Below are 21,024 nucleotides of genomic sequence, written 5' to 3'. Positions count from 1 at the left end.
ATATTTTTAACTGCATAAATTTACATTTAATATTTGTAAGTATATTGATGCATATAAACTGCAAATCTAAGAATTCATAAATAAAATTCATAAAAAAAAAACAGTTACTTCTTAGGCGTCGATGGACAAGCGAGAATGGAGAGTAAAATTTCAAGGCCATGTACCGTTTTGGGCATTTTCGTTCCGCGAGAGAAAAAAGATATTACGTAGAGGAAAAGGAGAGAAAGAGCTATACTTTATATATATCTTAGATACACTTTAGGCTATTTTTCCTATTCCTTGTGGTTGCTAATTTCTAGTGAGAAATAACACTGCCTACTTTTTGGCGCTTATCTGTTGGTGCAAACTTGTAGGAAATATATTTTTGTGCTAATTTTTTGGCGTTATATTTCCTTGGTGCCTAATGTTTGGGGCGTTTTTTGGTCCCAATTCTCTTGTGTCTCACTATGTTGTGCCGGTACATAGAAATTGATGTAATTATCATGAACTGACTAGCAGTTGGTTTTTTATTTCTGTTAAGCCGGCCACACACATACAGTTTCAACTGATAGTTTAAACTGTACAATTCAACTCTACAGTTGAGCTGAGACAAATGAAATTTTCAATTTTTTAAACTGAAAGTTTAAACTGATTATTACGTGTGTGGGGGTTCGCTGTACATTTCTCAGTTCAATTAAGAGGAGGTGTGTTGTATTCTGTGGTATTCCTTCTTAAAAGTATAATTTTCGCGTAGTTAAGATGGCGCGTAATAAACCTAATCAAATAATTAGCGATTTTATTGAAATGTATCGATCGGAACCTTGTCTTTGGCAAGTAAAGAGTCATGATTATCATGACCGTATGAAAAGAGATGATGCATATACCAAATTAGCAAAAAAATTGGACGAAATTGAACCTGGTGCTACGAAGAAATCTGTTATTAATAAAGTGAGCAGTTTGAGATCTGCTTTTCGCAAAGAGAAAAAGAAAGTTGAAGCGTCAAAGAAGTCTGGATCATCAGCGGATAGCATTTACAAGCCGGCACTCTGGTATTACGACTTGTTTGATTTCTTGCAAGACCAAGACACTCCGAAGACATCAATTTCAAATCTGGACAGTGAAGGTGAGGAGGTAAGAAAAACACGATATTATTAATTTATCCATAAACATTATTTTTATTTCTCTTGGAAAATATCAAAGAGTGTGGTCTCTTTTTATTTGTTTTTCAAAATATGATTTTTTTGCCATGAGATTTAGCCATCTTTCATGAAGTAGTTCATAAAATTTTCTCTGACTGCTTTTGCATCGTTACAAATATTTCCTCGATTACGACGATTTAGTGGAATCATCTTTGATTCTAAACTATCGCAACCAATAGAAATGACAGATCCATCATGAGTATTTTCTTGATACATACAGTTTGCAGGGGCGTATGTACTAGACTGATGTTCAATCAAAAAATTATGCAAAGCACAAGTGGCCATTACTATTTGTTGAACATTCTCTGGTTCTAAATTAATTGAGGTCTGAAAGATACGAAACCGTGAAGCAAGTATCCCGAAAACATTTTCCACAATGTGTCTTGCTCGAGACAACCTATAATTGAAAACCTCTTTCGCCGCTGAATCCAATAGTCCTTGTCTGAATGGCTTCAAAATATCACTTCTGAGAGGAAACGCGTCATCCGCAACGAATACATATGGAACATTTTTGAAATTGTCAGTAACATCGTCGGGTTGTGGAATATGTAAATCCTCGTTCACCAGTTTTTCAAAGAAAGATGTATTTTGAAGAACACCGCCATCCGAAATGCGTCCATTTCTGCGTCCAGAGTTTTCTGGGGGAATTATATCAATGTGCTTGCCATCCATGGCACCGATGCAGTGTGGGAAATGCCATCTTTCCTCGAATGAACTCGCAATTTCCTTCCATTTTTCTTCTGAGTTGGGAAACTGAAACAAACACGGAACAAAAAATGATAAAATAATTAAGTTTAAAGACGTTTTCTTAGTCCAATATTATTATAATGAAATCAGGTTTTCTTTTTTAAGGAATCCATCGATAATTCACTACCAGTAGAAGAAATTATGAATGCTGATGTTGAAGACTCTATATCAAAAACTGCAGATATTCAAGACGTATCAACAATACAAACAAAACTACCAATAATTTCAAGACCTGGTACTGGTAAAAGAAAGAAGATAAATGATGACCTAACAGCAGAAGTACTGACTACTGTGCGTGACCATTTCAAAACACCCCCGGAACAATTTGATCGTTATGATCTGTTAGGCAAAAGTATTGCCGTAAAGTTGAGAGGTCTTGAAAAACGGCAAGCCCTCATGGCGGAGAAAAAGATAGGTGACATACTGTTTGAGGCTGAAATGGGCTGTTTAAACACACAGTCAATTTATTATTCTAATTCATCAGCAAGTCATAGCCCTAATATTACCCCATGTCCCACACCGTCTCCAACATATGGGCAAGGTTCATTTGCACCTATACATAATGACGGAACTGGATACCCGTTCAATTCTCAGGATACAACATCCTCGTTTTTTTCTCAATTTAATTCTAATTCATAGATATATAATGTATATAGATATATAATATATTCAATGGATTCCTTAAAAAGTTAATTAATATAAACCCTTTATAAAAAAGTGTTTTTTTTTTTATTTTTCTTGTTCTAGATGAAGATGGGTAATTTTAATTCATAAAATACGTACCTGAATATACTTCCGTAAAACTTTGTACAAGGCGTTACTCGTCTCTGGGATAATTTTTCCAAGAGATTGAGGTGATATTCTTGTCGAAAATTTGAGGCACTCCTACGACCGTCCTGTTGCTAAGAATCTCAATGTAGCAGTTAATCTCTCGTGTGGAGATATTGCTTTTCTCATTACTGTATCTCTCTTTATAATTAACGGAGAAACCAGCGAGAGCAATTTTTGGTACACTGTTTCGGTCATGCGCAAGTAATTGAGAAAATCTAATGGTTCTTCACGTAATTCTCTCAATAAATTTATGTCTGAAGATTGATTTCGCCTTTGTAACCACTTTTTACACCATTGTTTACGCTTTTTCGATTTTTTTCTATTTTTTAACAAGATAAAAAGTAAAGCGAAATGGGCGATATCGTCTTGCTTCTTCGAATCCATTGCCAAAACTGAAGAATTGAACTGTATGTGTGTTTGCTTCAACAGTGTACAGTTTCAACTGACGGTTTAAACTGTTCAGTTTAAACTATCAGTTGAAACTGTATGTGTATGGCCGGCTTTATTCTATGGAATCCGTTCTTCGTTCTGTTCTGCATAAATATTTCACACAGCAAGTAAGTTGAAGTCAGTCTTACAAACATTTGGAAATAAAAGGTCGATTATAAAAGGCAAAGGAATCGTTTTTTTTCATATGATGCTACTAAAAAGGCTTAGCTAGCTCAACATATGCAAACAAAGTTTTTCCGAGTCTCGCGTTAAATTGTTCGAAGTACACTTGTGTTATTAATAGAAAAAATAATTAACGACTAGGATTATTATTTACTCCTGAGCATGAAGTTACAGCATTCATAATAACAAAGAGTTCAATTTTGATATTAAATGAAAATGGAGAGCAGGTTAAATGAAATTTGCGGAGACATAGGTATAAAATTACATTTTGAATTTTATTAATATCTTGCAGACACAAATTATGCATCATCAGCATTTGTGGGTCTGCGTTGTGGTGATGTGCCTGCAAATGCAAGTAAGCAAGTAAGAGTTCAGACCATTGCGGGTTGACTTCAATATTTCTGTATAAGAAAACTAGCACATCAGCTTCCGCAGCATATGTATCTCCATACCAAGATCCGAAACATAAATTGAAACACATAAGACAAAGGAAAGGCAAGGGAAAAGGAACCCATCGTTTTTGAGCGCAATACACATTTCACCATATTTTCATTCAAAATAACAATGTAATAATATATTATATATGTATATATTTATGTAACAGTGGCAACAGCGGTTGACTGAGCAACAGTGGCAACAAGGGGACTAGCCGCGTAGTTAAGTAGTCAGTCAGTAAGTCGTCGCGCCGCGAAGCAGTCGTGCAGTGGAGAGCCGAACTCTTTTATTAGTTGAACACATATTTTAATAAGTTATCTAAACTTCTTAGCTTTTGCATACCTAACCCACCTACTTTACTATAACAAATAATTGAATAAATTATCGCTTACGCGAAGCAGTTGTACTATAAAGAACCGAACTCTTTTATTTGTTACATATGGGGGCTCGTCCCAAACAACGCAAATAAACGCGTGTGATTTCCATTATATATCTATAAATTCGGGTGATTTAAAATTTGATTGAACAAAATACGTTGCGATAAATTAATAAAAGTGCATAATCTGAACGAATCTATGTGCGGTAAATTAGCAAAAGTGCATAAATTAAGTGTTGTGTGTGTGTGGCAACTGATTGGCGTATGTGATTTTAAGCAGAAGGTCATAAGAATACCCAAGGTACGAGATAAGTGTGAATCGTGCCCTTGAAGTTGTCCACATAAAAATAACGGTAGTTGCGGCGCGAAACTAGCGAAATATATAACACATAAGCATAGCGGTAGTTGCGGCGCGAAACTAGCGAAATATATAACATATAGACATAACAATAGTTGCGGAGCGAAACAAGCGAAATATATTATATAACACATAAACATAACAGTAGTTGCGGCGCGACTAACACAGGTGTGTGAACCTCAACCAAAAAGTCATTGTAACCCAACACTCCACATGCGCAACGCTTTTGAGGAAATAACAGAGCAGCAATTGGCGTTCCTGTGGGAAACGCCTACTCAGCAAAGTACTGGTCACGTTGCAAGCACATGGGCTTAGCTTTTAGTCTTAGTAGGGTGGCTGATGAAAGCCGCTACCGAAAAAAAATTGAATAACTTTTTTTCTATCTAAGTTATCTGTTCCATTTTTGTTTTAATTTGCAGATTGATCTTTAAAATTTATTAAAATGGATAACTGGGACACGCAAACAAGAATTTGGATAGTCCGCCGCTATCACGCACTGGCGTCCGTAGTTTTGGTACAGAGAGAGTACAGGATTGTGCATTAAGGAGAGTTTGATTTTAAATAAAGAAAAAATGTAACTTAATATACATACAAGCTAACGCAATACTTCACACACCTCAACCAAAAAGTCATTGTAACCCAACACTCCACACGCGCAACGCTTTTGAGGAAATAACAGAGCAGCGATTGGCGTTCCTGTGGGAAACGCCTACTCAGCAAAGTACTGGTCACGTTGCAAGCACAAGCAGATTGATCTTTAAAATTTATTAAAATGGATAACTGGGACATGCAAACAAGAATTTGGATAGTCCGCCGCTATCACGCACTGGAGTCCGTAGTTTTGGTACAAAGAGAGTACAGGATTGTGCATTAAGGAGAGTTTGATTTTAAATAAAGAAAAAATGTAACTTAATATATTGTACATACAAGCTAACGCAATACTTCACACACCTCAACCAAAAAGTCATTGTAACCCAACAATCCACACGCGCAACGCTTTTGAGGAAATAACAGAGCAGCGATTGGCGTTCCTGTGGGAAACGCCTACTCAGCAAAGTACTGGTCACGTTGCAAGCACAAGCAGATTGATCTTTAAAATTTATTAAAATGGATAACTGGGACACGCAAACAAGAATTTGGATAGTCCGCCGCTATCACGCACTGGAGTCCGTAGTTTTGGTACAGAGAGAGTACAGGATTGTGCATTAAGGAGAGTTTGATTTTAAATAAAGAAAAAATGTAACTTAATATACATACAAGCTAACGCAATACTTCACACACCTCAACCAAAAAGTCATTGTAACCCAACACTCCACACGCGCAACGCTTTTGAGGAAATAACAGAGCAGCGATTGGCGTTCCTGTGGGAAACGCCTACTCAGCAAAGTACTGGTCACGTTGCAAGCACAAGCAGATTGATCTTTAAAATTTATTAAAATGGATAACTGGGACACGCAAACAAGAATTTGGATAGTCCGCCGCTATCACGCACTGGAGTCCGTAGTTTTGCTACAGAGAGAGTACAGGATTGTGCATTAAGGAGAGTTTGATTTTAAATAAAGAAAAAATGTAACTTAATATACATACAAGCTAACGCAATACTTCACACACCTCAACCAAAAAGTCATTGTAACCCAACACTCCACACGCGCAACGCTTTTGAGGAAATAACAGAGCAGCGATTGGCGTTCCTGTGGGAAACGCCTACTCAGCAAAGTACTGGTCACGTTGCAAGCACAAGCAGATTGATCTTTAAAATTTATTAAAATGGATAACTAGGACACGCAAACAAGAATTTGGATAGTCCGCCGCTATCACGCACTGGAGTTCGTAGTTTTGCTACAGAGAGAGTACAGGATTGTGCATTAAGGAGAGTTTGATTTTAAATAAAGAAAAAATGTAACTTAATATACATACAAGCTAACGCAATACTTCACACACCTCAACCAAAAAGTCATTGTAACCCAACACTCCACACGCGCAACGCTTTTGAGGAAATAACAGAGCAGCGATTGGCGTTCCTGTGGGAAACGCCTACTCAGCAAAGTACTGGTCACGTTGCAAGCACAAGCAGATTGATCTTTAAAATTTATTAAAATGGATAACTGGGACACGCAAACAAGAATTTGGATAGTCCGCCGCTATCACGCACTGGAGTCCGTAGTTTTGGTACAGAGAGAGTACAGGATTGTGCATTAAGGAGAGTTTGATTTTAAATAAAGAAAAAATGTAACTTAATATACATACAAGCTAACGCAATACTTCACACACCTCAACCAAAAAGTCATTGTAACCCAACACTCCACACGCGCAACGCTTTTGAGGAAATAACAGAGCAGCGATTGGCGTTCCTGTGGGAAACGCCTACTCAGCAAAGTACTGGTCACGTTGCAAGCACAAGCAGATTGATCTTTAAAATTTATTAAAATGGATAACTGGGACACGCAAACAAGAATTTGGATAGTCCGCCGCTATCACGCACTGGAGTCCGTAGTTTTGGTACAGTGAGAGTACAGGATTGTGCATTAAGAAGAGTTTGATTTTAAATAAAGAAAAAATGTAACTTAATATACATACAAGCTAACGCAATACTTCACACACCTCAACCAAAAAGTCATTGTAACCCAACACTCCACACGCGCAACGCTTTTGAGGAAATAACAGAGCAGCGATTGGCGTTCCTGTGGGAAACGCCTACTCAGCAAAGTACTGGTCACGTTGCAAGCATAAGCAGATTGATCTTTAAAATTTATTAAAATGGATAACTGGGACACGCAAACAAGAATTTGGATAGTCCGCCGCTATCACGCACTGGAGTCCGTAGTTTTGGTACAGAGAGAGTACAAGATTGTGCATTAAGGAGAGTTTGATTTTAAATAAAGAAAAAATGTAACTTAATATATTGTACATACAAGCTAACGCAATACTTCACACACCTCAACCAAAAAGTCATTGTAACCCAACACTCCACACGCGCAACGCTTTTGAGGAAATAACAGAGCAGCGATTGGCGTTCCTGTGGGAAACGCCTACTCAGCAAAGTACTGGTCACGTTGCAAGCACAAGCAGATTGATCTTTAAAATTTATTAAAATGGATAACTGGGACACGCAAACAAGAATTTGGATAGTCCGCCGCTATCACGCACTGGAGTCCGTAGTTTTGCTACAGAGAGAGTACAGGATTGTGCATTAAGGAGAGTTTGATTTTAAATAAAGAAAAAATGTAACTTAATATACATACAAGCTAACGCAATACTTCACACACCTCAACCAAAAAGTCATTGTAACCCAACACTCCACAAGCGCAACGCTTTTGAGGAAATAACAGAGCAGCGATCGGCGTTCCTGTGGGAAACGCCTACTCAGCAAAGTACTGGTCACGTTGCAAGCACAAGCAGATTGATCTTTAAAATTTATTAAAATGGATAACTGGGATACGCAAACAAGAATTTGGATAGTCCGCCGCTATCACGCACTGGAGTCCGTAGTTTTGGTACAGAGAGAGTACATGATTGTGCATTAAGGAGCGTTTGATTTTAAATAAAGAAAAAATGTAACTTAATATACATACAAGCTAACGCAATACTTCACACACCTCAACCAAAAAGTCATTGTAACCCAACACTCCACACGCGCAACGCTTTTGAGGAAATAACAGAGCAGCGATTGGGGTTCCTGTGGGAAACGCCTACTCAGCAAAGTACTGGTCACGTTGCAAGCACAAGCAGATTGATCTTTAAAATTTATTAAAATGGATAACTGGGACACGCAAACAAGAATTTGGATAGTCCGCCGCTATCACGCACTGGAGTCCGTAGTTTTGGTACAGAGAGAGTACAGGATTGTGCATTAAGAAGAGTTTGATTTTAAATAAAGAAAAAATGTAACTTAATATACATACAAGCTAACGCAATACTTCACACACCTCAACCAAAAAGTCATTGTAACCCAACACTCCACACGCGCAACGCTTTTGAGGAAATAACAGAGCAGCGATTGGGGTTCCTGTGGGAAACGCCTACTCAGCAAAGTACTGGTCACGTTGCAAGCACAAGCAGATTGATCTTTAAAATTTATTAAAATGGATAACTGGGACACGCAAACAAGAATTTGGATAGTCCGCCGCTATCACGCACTGGAGTCCGTAGTTTTGGTACAAAGAGAGTACAGGATTGTGCATTAAGGAGAGTTTGATTTTAAATAAAGAAAAAATGTAACTTAATATACATACAAGCTAACGCAATACTTCACACACATCAACCAAAAAGTCATTGTAACCCAACACTCCACACGCGCAACGCTTTTGAGGAAATAACAGAGCAGCGATTGGGGTTCCTGTGGGAAACGCCTACTCAGCAAAGTACTGGTCACGTTGCAAGCACAAGCAGATTGATCTTTAAAATTTATTAAAATGGATAACTGGGACACGCAAACAAGAATTTGGATAGTCCGCCGCTATCACGCACTGGAGTCCGTAGTTTTGGTACAGAGAGAGTACAGGATTGTGCATTAAGAAGAGTTTGATTTTAAATAAAGAAAAAAAGTAACTTAATATACATACAAGCTAACGCAATACTTCACACACATCAACCAAAAAGTCATTGTAACCCAACACTCCACACGCGCAACGCTTTTGAGGAAATAACAGAGCAGCGATTGGGGTTCCTGTGGGAAACGCCTACTCAGCAAAGTACTGGTCACGTTGCAAGCACAAGCAGATTGATCTTTAAAATTTATTAAAATGGATAACTGGGACACGCAAACAAGAATTTGGATAGTCCGCCGCTATCACGCACTGGAGTCCGTAGTTTTGGTACAGAGAGAGTACAGGATTGTGCATTAAGAAGAGTTTGATTTTAAATAAAGAAAAAATGTAACTTAATATACATACAAGCTAACGCAATACTTCACACACCTCAACCAAAAAGTCATTGTAACCCAACACTCCACACGCGCAACGCTTTTGAGGAAATAACAGAGCAGCGATTGGCGTTCCTGTGGGAAACGCCTACTCAGCAAAGTACTGGTCACGTTGCAAGCACAAGCAGATTGATCTTTAAAATTTATTAAAATGGATAACTGGGACACGCAAACAAGAATTTGGATAGTCCGCCGCTATCACGCACTGGAGTCCGTAGTTTTGCTACAGAGAGAGTACAGGATTGTGCATTAAGGAGAGTTTGATTTTAAATAAAGAAAAAATGTAACTTAATATACATACAAGCTAACGCAATACTTCACACACCTCAACCAAAAAGTCATTGTAACCCAACACTCCACACGCGCAACGCTTTTGAGGAAATAACAGAGCAGCGATTGGCGTTCCTGTGGGAAACGCCTACTCAGCAAAGTACTGGTCACGTTGCAAGCACAAGCAGATTGATCTTTAAAATTTATTAAAATGGATAACTGGGACACGCAAACAAGAATTTGGATAGTTCGCCGCTATCACGCACTGGAGTCCGGGCTTAGCTTTTAGCTTAAAATATTTTTAAGCTCAGTTGTAAAGAAATTATCAACCAATAAAGACCGGTCTCGTCCGGAACAATTTTTTTTATAAACCACCACGACCGGGTAGTTTAACTTACACAAGCTGTTCTTTATTTTTAAGGGATGAAAGCTGCAATAATATCGGAGTATCGTGCGAGTGAAAATATTATACAATTAGTTTATTATAATTACAAAAAAAAATTTTAATAAAACTAATTTCTCTTTTCCGATTGATTTTAGATGAATATCCAAAGACTTGTGATGATCCCCGCAAGGGACTTCTGAAGAAAGGATCCACACAAAAAGCGATACCCTTTACAATTATTAATCAGAATGGAACCGGAAAAGACTTCCGACATTCCTATGACTCAATCTACCTTTTGCTATGTGCTGAAAGATACGTTATCCAGTCTTCAAAGGCATCTATGCCCTCAATTAATCTTGACATGAGCATTGATGAAAAAAGACAAACCAAGGTGCACTTTTATAACAAACATCGACTTCCTGGGGTTATTTTGTGTGGACGGGACATACGTCAAAATTATGGCGCCAGTCCAGAACCCATTTCTTTATTTCAATCACAAAGGGTACTATACCGTGATCGTGAGTTTTGCAAAATTATATTTCAAACATCTTTTTTAAAATTTTTTTTTGCTTCACAGACATGTGACGATAAAATGAAAATACGCTACGTGCATACACAGTATCCCGGCAACAATCATGATTCCCATATTAGTATTAGTTAGTAACGCGCGATATATTTTTTGGAAAGAAATATCTAGACGGAGAACGAAACACCTGGCTTTTGGGTATTATACACACATATAAGCGCTATTTAAATTAACTTTAGTTAAAATCTTAATGGTTTTATGTATGACATAGGAGATGCTGGATATGCTGGGCCTTGGTTAATGACACCTTTTCGTTCACCTGCAACAGGACGCCCCGAGAGTAACTATAATAAAGCTCAAGCAAAAGCGAGAAACATCATAGAACGGACTATAGGTGTATATAAAAATCGATTTAGGTGTCTTCTGGGTGCTCGTGAGCTTCATTATGTACCCTGGAAGGTGTGCCAAATTGTTAACGTTGCTGCAACTAACACAACATTTCTATTCACAATGGCGTGGTTGATAATATTTCAGAAAACGTTGTGTATCATTGTAACCAAACTTATGAACCTTCTCCATCAGCATATAACCACGCAGCTTCACAGATAAGACAATCTACCTATATCCAGTACACTTACACGAATATAATATCAGAAATAAATCAAAACAATGTAGTTTTTTGGCTCAATAATATATATATATATATATATATATATAAGTTATGTTGCCATATACCATTATACTTCCCAATGTCGCACCCTGTGATCACATTGCACTACAAGTGACTTCATTGGTCCAATTAAAGTTCACAGAAGAACTTTCGCTGACGCGACACACGCGCAAGCGATCAATAACAGTATCCAATGTCTGGGAATTGCAAGCCCAGCATATTGGCCAACACGCGCAACCCAACGATTGCGAAATACCGACAAGTGGTGGGAACTGCAACGTTGGCAAATTAGCTTAGGTTAAGAAGTTAGTTGGTAAAAAGAGTGATTTGTAAGTGCGAGTTAGAATCAGAACCGCAATGAATGCGGAATAAATTAATAAGTTAAGTGACTAATTAAAATCGTGTGTTTTAATGTTATCGGTGAACAGTTGGTTCACCGCATCTTTAATTTTTTGAAGCCCCTGTCGGTCAGGGCATAAGTGGCGCCCGAGCAGTCGGTGTGAAGTGACTTAAAAAGCAATAAACAATAATAAAAAAATGTCTACATGTGACAAAGCAATTAAAAAAAAAATAGAGAAAAACTTGATTGAACTTTGAATTTGGAAACATTCGGTTTTGGTATCGCCGTTTTTTTCGAGAAGCCAATGAAATATTGGATTGTGTAAGTCTACGAATTTCCTAATCAAAATATTTCTATTTTCAAGAAAATGAACTCCGACGAGATTTCGAGGTCCCTCACAGAGATGAATGGCGCTCTGAATGCCATTCTTGGTAAGGTAAAGAAGTTTGAGGATAGGGTGGAAGCATCGAACAGAGATGACTCCTTGCAAGGCCTTACACAGGACCTGGAACGAATAGAGAGGGAAGTACAGGAAGTACGGAGACAGTCCACGGACACCAGGTCAGAACCAGTCGAGCCGCTAGTTATGCCTCGAACGGAAAATGAACTAACTCACGTGGCCAAGCTTCCGGACTGTGTCAAGGAGCTGCAAGTATTCGATGGTTCACGGGAACACTATGGTTCCTGGGTGCATAGTGTAGGGTTGGTGATAAAGGACTACGAAATAGTGCGGGACAAGCCGATATATACCGCTATCCTAAGTCATATTAGGGGAAAAATTAGGGGGGCGGCCGATTCTGCGCTACTTGCGCACAACATCCACGATTCAGACTGGGCGAAAATTAAAGAAACCCTTTCGCTGCACTACGCAGACACTAGAGACATACAAACGTTGGAGCAGCAACTGACGTTAATATCGCAAGGGCGGCAGAAGTTATCCGACTTCTATTCACAAATTCAAAAGCAGTTATACCTGATGATAAACACGATCAAACCAGAAAAATACGCACATAAGGAAACAATTGAAGCGCTGACAGAAGCGCACCGTCGAAGAGCACTAGATGTGTTCATTAGAGGTCTCAACGGGGATCTACCAGCCCTGCTCCTCGTTCAAAATATCAAATCCTTGCCAGAGGCATACTCTGCTTGCCTGAAGATGCGGAATGCGGACTGTCCATCCCTAGCAAATAGAGGTGACGGGAATATTATTGATACCCCATCCTTCTCCCGTAACAGGCGGGATTACAATGGCTCAGGCCAAGACTATTCAGACCAGTATCATCCACGCCAGCCGAACAACAAACGAATGTGGCAAGACGGCAACCGAGAAGTACCAAGACCGTCTTACTCAGGTTCGGGGCAAACAAGACCGCAAAATTGGCGGAGCACTCCGTCGGCGTTGGTAAAGACAAATTACGAGCCATCTTCCCAGTCGCGAAACACTAGATTTTCCCCATATGACGGCGCAAATAGGGGTGCAGGTTCCACGGGACACATGAACCAAACAGCTAGTAAACAACAAAAGCTGTTCCACCTGATACCGGTAGATAAAGAAGTTATCCAGGATACAGCAAGCAAAGAACAACTCACGGAGGATCAGATTCCCACTGCTGGCAAATGCCATCAGCGGTCTGAACATTTTCAATTACAATCATGAACTAATGGTCAACACAGGTAGAAGAAGAAATACTCGATCTATTGACTGGCTAGGCTTAGCGTGGAAATGGATAGCAGGATCACCTGACGCAACGGATTTGAGCAATATTCTGCACAGTCAAAATCAGATAATTCAGGATAGCAACCATCAGTATAGGTTAATAAGAAACTATTCATGGCTACACAGGAGGTATTGGAAAAAATCGACGAGGCAAGGCAAACAGAAATCATGGAATTCAGACAAAACGCACTTTACAAAATTTTTCTTCTTCGCGAGGATGTAAACGAAATGGTGCGGGGGTGTCAGTTGGCAAAGAATGGAATTGTCAACACCAACCTACTGGATATGGACGAAGTTAACCAAATTCTATCAGAAATAGAAACGCTCCCATATCAGAATATAATAGAATATATGGCCAACCGTCGGTACTGACTAACGGGACACTTCTCCTCTACGTCCTTTCAATGCCAAAAGTAACAACTAAGAAATATAATCTCCTGGTCACTCGCGCTGGAATCTATGGAGGTAAGCAACTAAATCTTTTGACAGGATGCTCGTCAACCAGGAAGAAACGTACGGCCTAACAAAGAATTGCCTGGTAATCAGCTCGTCCACGGTATGTAAATCAGAATCCTTAATTAAACTGTAAGAAAGCAGTTGCCTACCGCGACTCCTAAGAGGTGGAGAAGCCAACTGCGAATTCAGCAGACAGAATGGGTCACAAATAGAGCTGATAAACGAGAACACCGTGTTTATATCAAACTTCCAAGGAGTAATCAAAAACTAGCAATGCCTCGAGTACGGTAAATGGCACCTATGTAATCCAATTAAATAACCAAACAGTCACCATTGGTGACCAAGTATTTTCTAGTTATGAAACTATTACCGCACTGGCCCTTCCAGCAGTACTACCAAAGGTGAAGAGCCATACAATGAAGGTCAACCTAGAATACGTCCACGACCTGACTATGGAAAACATAAGGTATCTTGGGTAGGTTAATGAAAAGGTAAATTTCCCTCTCGCTTCAGAAATCCTCTCGATATGCGCAATTGTTCTTATTGCCGCCATGCTGTGGAGTTGCTACAATAGAAAGCTAGACCTTCCGCCAGTTGAAATCCCGACTCATTGGTCAGATAACTCTAACAACAACAAAATCATTAGAAGAAAGTCTGCTCCTGAAATTTATCGCCTGCCAGTCACACCAGTCAGTATCAACATGTCGCCAGGAAACTGTAATTACTCTCTACAACATTTTACCCCCTCGCAATTTTCGACTTTTGATCTGCGAGACGCAGATCTTTAAAGGGGGAAGAGTTATGTTGCCATATACCACTATACTTCCCAATGTCGCACCCTGTGATCACATTGCACTACACGGAACTTCATTGCTCCAATTAAAGTTCACAGAAGAACTTTCGCTGACGCGACACACGCGCAAGCGATCATTAACAATATCCAATGTCTGGGAATTGCAAGGCCAGCATATTGGCCAACACGCGCAACCCAACGATTGCGAAATACCGGCAAGTGGTGGGAACTGCTTAGGTTAAGAAGTTAGTTGGTAAGAAGAATGATTTGTAAGTGCGAATTAGAATCAGAACCGAATGAATGCGGAATAAATTAATAAGTTAAGTGACTAATTAAAATCGTGTGTTTTAATGTTATCGGTGAACAGTTGGTTCACCGCATCTTTAATTTTTTTGAAGCCCCTGTCGGTCAGGGCATAAGTTATATGTGGCAGCACCATGCGCTACTTTTTGACACACATACATTAAAAATGACCCAATTGATGAGTTCATTGCAAATATAAAGAAAATATTAAAATCCATTATTTTTCGGTCGCAATTCTGAGAATTGCAACCGTTCCAATCTAACTTGGTCAAAATGTGTATATGTTGCACTTCCGCTCCCATATCGTAAATGCAATACTAAATATTCACACTTATAAAAAACATATGGTTAGTTGATAAAAATAATTGTAAAATAAGTTTTAGTCAGTCTTGTTCCTCCCGTTCATCGAAGTAGTTGTTGAGTTTAATAAATAAACAAAATAAAAAACGAAACAAATTAAGTTTTCTTTTATAACTCGAGTTAACGGCAAAACGTAAATGGCGCAGTCGGTAGCATCCCTACGAGTTAAAAAGGATCCAGTGATACAACAATACGTTAACTAAAATAAAAAAATAGTGCAGTGAACATTTATGCTACTTGAACACCACTAAAATAGAAAAAAATAGTGCAGGGAACATTTATGATACTTGAACACCACTAAAATAAAAAAAAATAGTGCAGTGAACATTTATGATACTTGAACACCACTAAAAAAAAAAAAAATTTATAGTGCAGTGAATATTTCCAACAAATAGACACCACTATATTTTTTTTCTCAAAGTGTATTCCAAGAGGCAACAATCCTTTGACAAACGGAGAAGAATGGAAGAAAAGGCTCACATTGCATCCGTAAGCGTGGCTGAAGAACTGGCCAGAAAGAATCAACAATTAGAACGCTTACGCCAAGCATACTTAGACCTACAACAACAGTTACAGCAACAACAGCAAAACCTGGAACAACACCATATACAAGACAACAGTACAAGAGACAACATTTTGAAAACAATAAATCACTTGCCAACTTTTACCGGTACAGCAGAAGTAACGGTAAACAGTTTCTTCAGCAGTATTGAGTATTTGCTATCAACTATACAAGATGAAAATATTAATAAGGAACAATATTTTACAAAATCATCCAGGGGCAGGCGAAGGATACCATCATAAACATTCCCAACCCGGACAACTGGCAACAGATCAAGGAGACGTTAAAACTGAGGTATAGGCCAAGCGTAGAACCATATCAACAATACAGAATGATAGCCAATTTAAAGGTGAATTCGGTGAGTGAATTAGTAATTGAAGTGCAAAACATTAAATATAAGTCAGATGAACTAACAGTACGAGTATATTATCACAATGATCATTATATTGATTTCACGAACATAGATAGTTTACTTGTAAACACAGTTAAAGAAATGACACAAGGGACTCTATTAGACAAAATTTACGAAGAACGGAATATTAATGATATCCTAAAAATATTGACAAAAAGGAGATTTGAAAATACATGCATTAGGCCAGAGTATAGGAAATTTAAGACTAGTGACGAAAGGACATTTAGGTAAAATCGACCTCAAAACAAGAATATATTTAACAACCAGAATAACGATATCAACGCTTTGAAATGTATGAGCGAAATGGCCAAAACATGGGATAAAATGATTCCAAACATCCAATGGCCGATTAATTCCCAACGTAATGAGGTAACAAAATACACGCCTAATGAACTTGTGTTTTATTTCAATCCTAGAGATGTAACAAACAACCGAATGATACAAGCTTAAGGGGGGCCTCTACTGTAAAACTTAAAAAAAATCGATTTTTTACTTTTTGTTGAAACATACTCAGAAACAACTCCAGAATGTTCCATGAAAATCTTAAAAAGAAATCTTGAATAGTTTTCAAGTTATAAAAGTTTTAGCAAAGCAGGTATAAACTGAGCGCTCGAGCGGTTTACGGTCATATGCGCTTGATCAAGAGATAAGACGTTCCCTACTCCAACCTTCTACTTGGTTACCCATGTCAGAATATCTATAGATTCTTTTGACCTTGAAAATGCTCATTGGATATTATTTCGGATAAAAGAATAAAGCATTAAGAGAGGGGAGCTAGAACAGCTACTCAACAGGTATATATTTTTGCAACTATTAGATGTGGGTATAGGTCTCTCGGTTAGTATAGTTCAGAGCAATCTGCAGTAAGGTTCTCTTAGTGATTTAAGAAACAGAAGAGTTTTATTTTAAAAGTGACGCTGCTGAAATTATACAGCATTTTACTTTCAAAATGTCGTTTACGAAAAAACCGAAAGGTTCTAGAAATAACAGGATCGATAATAGTCGTCCTAAAAAAAGAAAATTTAAAGGCAATCAGTTTGTTGACGGCTCTGGCAAAGACCTTTTGGATAAATCGGAGCAAGAATTTAATAAGAAACCCTTCGACGAAATACCAATAAATACTAGTATAGCCTACCGTATCATCGATTGTTTTACAGTATTCACTGCGATATCTGATTTGCTAGTGTGTGGTCAGTGCAAAAGTAAAATCAATTTTAAGCAAACTCCTTTGCGCGGTCTTGGTTTTAAAATTGTGGTTGAATGTCGGTGTGGTCAGCGAGAAATTGATTCATGTCCAATGATTGCCAACGGTTACGAAATTAATCGAAGGTTTATGTTAGTAATGCGTTTACTAGCTGTCAGCAACGAAGGTATTAATTTATTTTGCAACCTCATGGATATCGGCAAAGGTTTTGCGATCACAACTTATTACAGATTAAATCAAAAGTTGAGTGAGTCGTGCCAAACTGTTTTTGACTTTTGCTGTAAAAAGGCAGTTGAAGAATCAGTTGCAAAAAATGAAAAGTTGGGAATCAAGCCAGTAAGAGATCTACTGGTATCAGGCGACGCGACGTGGAAAAAACGCGGACATTTATCGCTATTTGGTGTAATGACCCTCATTTCAGCTACAATAAAAAAAGTCATCGCAATGAAGGTGAAGAGTAGTTTCTGTAGAGAATGTACATCAAACAAAATACCAAAAAATACCCTTCAGTATGCAGAGTGGCGGGCGAATCATGAAAGTCAGTGCTCCAAAAATCACGAGGGCTCTGCTGGTGCCATGGAGCCGGCAGCTGCGGTCGAATTGTTCAAGGAATCCGTCGAAAAGCTTTGCGTAAGATATCCAGTATATATAGGTGATGGGGATTCTAGTACATACAAGAATATCGTTGATGCAAAGCCATATGGCGAAGACCTGCAAATTGCTAAGCGTGAATGCGTTGGACATGTGCAAAAGCGTATGGGCACACGACTACGAAATTTGAAGCAAAAAGAAAAGCTTGGTGGTGCCGGAAAATTAACTGATGCGCTGATAAAAGAACTGACCATCTATTACGGTTTGGCTATACGAAGAAACACAGACAGCGTGGAAAACATGAAGAATGCTATACGAGCCACGTACTTTCATAAAATCTCAACAGATGAAGAGCCAAGACACGAGCACTGTTCATCGAGTTGGTGCTGGTGGAAAGCACGCGAGCGAGAACGAGAACTTTATGAAGATCCAGAATATGAAGCAGAATTACAACATGATCGTCCATTGGACAAAAAAGTTGCTGAAAAAATTTGGCCGATCTACGAGGAGCTCAGCAGTGATGATCTTCTGCAACGATGCTTGGGTGGATACACGCAGAATGCTAATGAAAGTTTAAACTCTTTGATCTGGAAATTTGCTCCAAAGCATTTACACTCTGGTTTTGAAACTGTTAAGATTGCAGCGAATTTAGCTGGTTGTAATTTTAATTAAGGATATCTCGCAATATTGTGGATTATGCAAGAATTAAAAATCGAAATTGGCGAGCGCAGCTATGAATATGCGATTTTCGTCCACAATCGTCGTGAGAAGAAAAAGGTTAAACGTCGCTCTGAATCCACCCACGAAGCCCGAAAAGCTCGTACAGAGGCTCTTCTTGAAGACGATAATGAAATATTAAGAGCAGACGAAATGTTATATGGGGCAGGAATAGCTGATTAAGCTGTAAGTATGAAAAATTGTTTAAGCGTGTTTTTCTCGAAACCACGTTTTCAAAATTGCCCACATCACAGCTCCGTGAAAAATTAACATATCAAGCTCAAACTTTGATAGTATATTTTTAACAATATTTACTAGTTTTTAAAGCTATGGTGGGAAAAAATTTATTATTTATAACCCCTTTTTTAATAACAAAATGACAACAAAAAAATGTCGATTTTTTTAAAAACTTCAAAAATTTTACAAAAAAAATTTTTTTTTTGCAAGTAATAGGCTTAACAACTAAAAATAATGATATATAATAAAAAAAATTTGGTTTTTTTCATTTCAGATTTTTTTTAAATGCGCGACAGTGTGGGCAGATTTCAAAAGGCGTTTCGGGGGAGCGGCTGTACAGCTGCCATTTTGAAATGAAAATAAATTTAAAAAATTTTTTTGTACACTCAAGACCTGTGTTTATGTAACCCTAAACTTTTCTTACTAATTAAATTAATACAAGTAGGGGAGATCGGGGGGTCGTGAGACACGGGGGGTCATGAGACACGCTCACAGCCCTGAACTGAAGAGCGCGGCATCTGTCTGGTATCTGCGTAACTTCTTGCTAGCTTTCAATCATAATATTTACATGACAAATATTTTGTTCATGCAGGTTATTTGTGTGTCCTCATACCGCGACTCCACTTGTGTGATTGAAAGTTTTGCTGATAATCGTTTTTGTTGTTTCTTACACTTTGTTGAACAAGCTAATTATAAAAGTGCATGCATCAAAACCTTCCTTGGTGAGTAGCCTTTTGACCCACAACAAGAGTTTTGCGTAAATATTAAATGCATCCATAAAACAGTGGCCACATTGAAAATAAAGCAATTGGGGGGTCGTGAGACAGCGTATTCGGGGGGTCATGAGACATGCTATTTCCGTAATCTAGGAACATTTAATAGTATTCTACAGCCGTATCTCGCATTTCTGTGTTACGTTTAGTGTTATTTACACTGTATTGGATAAATACAGGGTTTTTGATAATTAATTCAGCATATATTACAAGAGGTTGGTCCTCTGAAACACAGCGCTCCGATCAAGAAATCTAATCGAGGTCGAAAATCAATGGGCAGCACTATTTTGACTTCGGAAGTTAACGTGGCCAATTTACGCCGAAAATCTGACGAAAAAAAAGCAAAAGATTCTCAGAATAAAGATTCTCAGAATAAAGAAAACCAGAAGAACAAGGCAGCAAAAGCATTACCATCGAAGCGCGGACGTCCTAGAAAATCTTCGGTTGTAATGACGATTCAAAATATGTCGGACTCTGAAGATGAAGACTTTTGTATTATCTGCAAAGGTGTAATGCCCAAAAAATTAAACCGAAACAATTCGATTCACTGTAATACTTGCGATAGACCTGTTCACTTGAAATGTGCAAATTTAACAGCCGGCTATTACACCTGCATCCATTGTGAATCTGATTAATCTAATATTTTCTTTTTCGGATATTCATTGACTTGATTGATTAGGTATATTATTCATATTGTTCATATCAATTATATTGTAGAAGCCAATATATGCCTTTTTAACGATTGAAATAAAAAATTTTTATAAAATCAGGCCGTTTTCTTTCTGATGAAATTTGTGTCTCACAACCCCCCGAACATGCGAAAATCCGAAAAAAATGATTTTTGAGCAGGCAGGCAAAACTTAGAGATTTTTCTATAATTTTAAGAAATTAATCTTTTGTCAAAGTGTTGTTATACTTAATCACAATTAAAAAATTTTAATGTGCAGAAAAATGGATAGGTTATATTATGTTTATGGTCAAAAAACAAAACCCGTCTCATAACCCCCCGATCTCCCCTATGAAAACAAAATCCATGAAAATTTGATTTTTACAGTAGAATCCCCCTTTAAGCGATGATGATAAAGGTAATCCAGATATCGAGGTGAAACGTGATGAAGCAGCAAACAATATCATGGCAGCGAGAAATAAGTGGAAAGAGCATTATGACAAAAGACATCAAACTCCAAAGAAGTATGATGTTGGCGACTTAAAGGTCATTGATCATGTTCCAAATGCAACAGATCTCCCCC

The 21,024-nt window shown here is 38.2% G+C and overlaps 1 protein-coding gene across 1 annotated transcript; it reads left to right on the top strand.

Moving 5' to 3' along the window:
• Nucleotides 1–738: 738 nt before the first annotated feature.
• LOC129248746 (uncharacterized) lies at nucleotides 739–10,774 on the top strand. Its single transcript, XM_054888364.1, has 4 exons — nucleotides 739–1,110; nucleotides 2,031–2,340; nucleotides 3,661–3,731; nucleotides 10,691–10,774. The coding sequence occupies exons 1-4, from the start codon at nucleotides 739–741 to the stop codon at nucleotides 10,772–10,774; spliced, it is 837 nt and encodes a 278-aa protein (XP_054744339.1).
• Nucleotides 10,775–21,024: the final 10,250 nt, after the last annotated feature.

This window comes from Anastrepha obliqua, chromosome 5 (assembly GCF_027943255.1).
Source record: "Anastrepha obliqua isolate idAnaObli1 chromosome 5, idAnaObli1_1.0, whole genome shotgun sequence".
Lineage (NCBI taxonomy): Eukaryota > Metazoa > Arthropoda > Insecta > Diptera > Tephritidae > Anastrepha > Anastrepha obliqua.
Note: the sequence above shows the minus strand (reverse complement) of the source record. Positions and strands in the feature narration are given on the sequence as shown.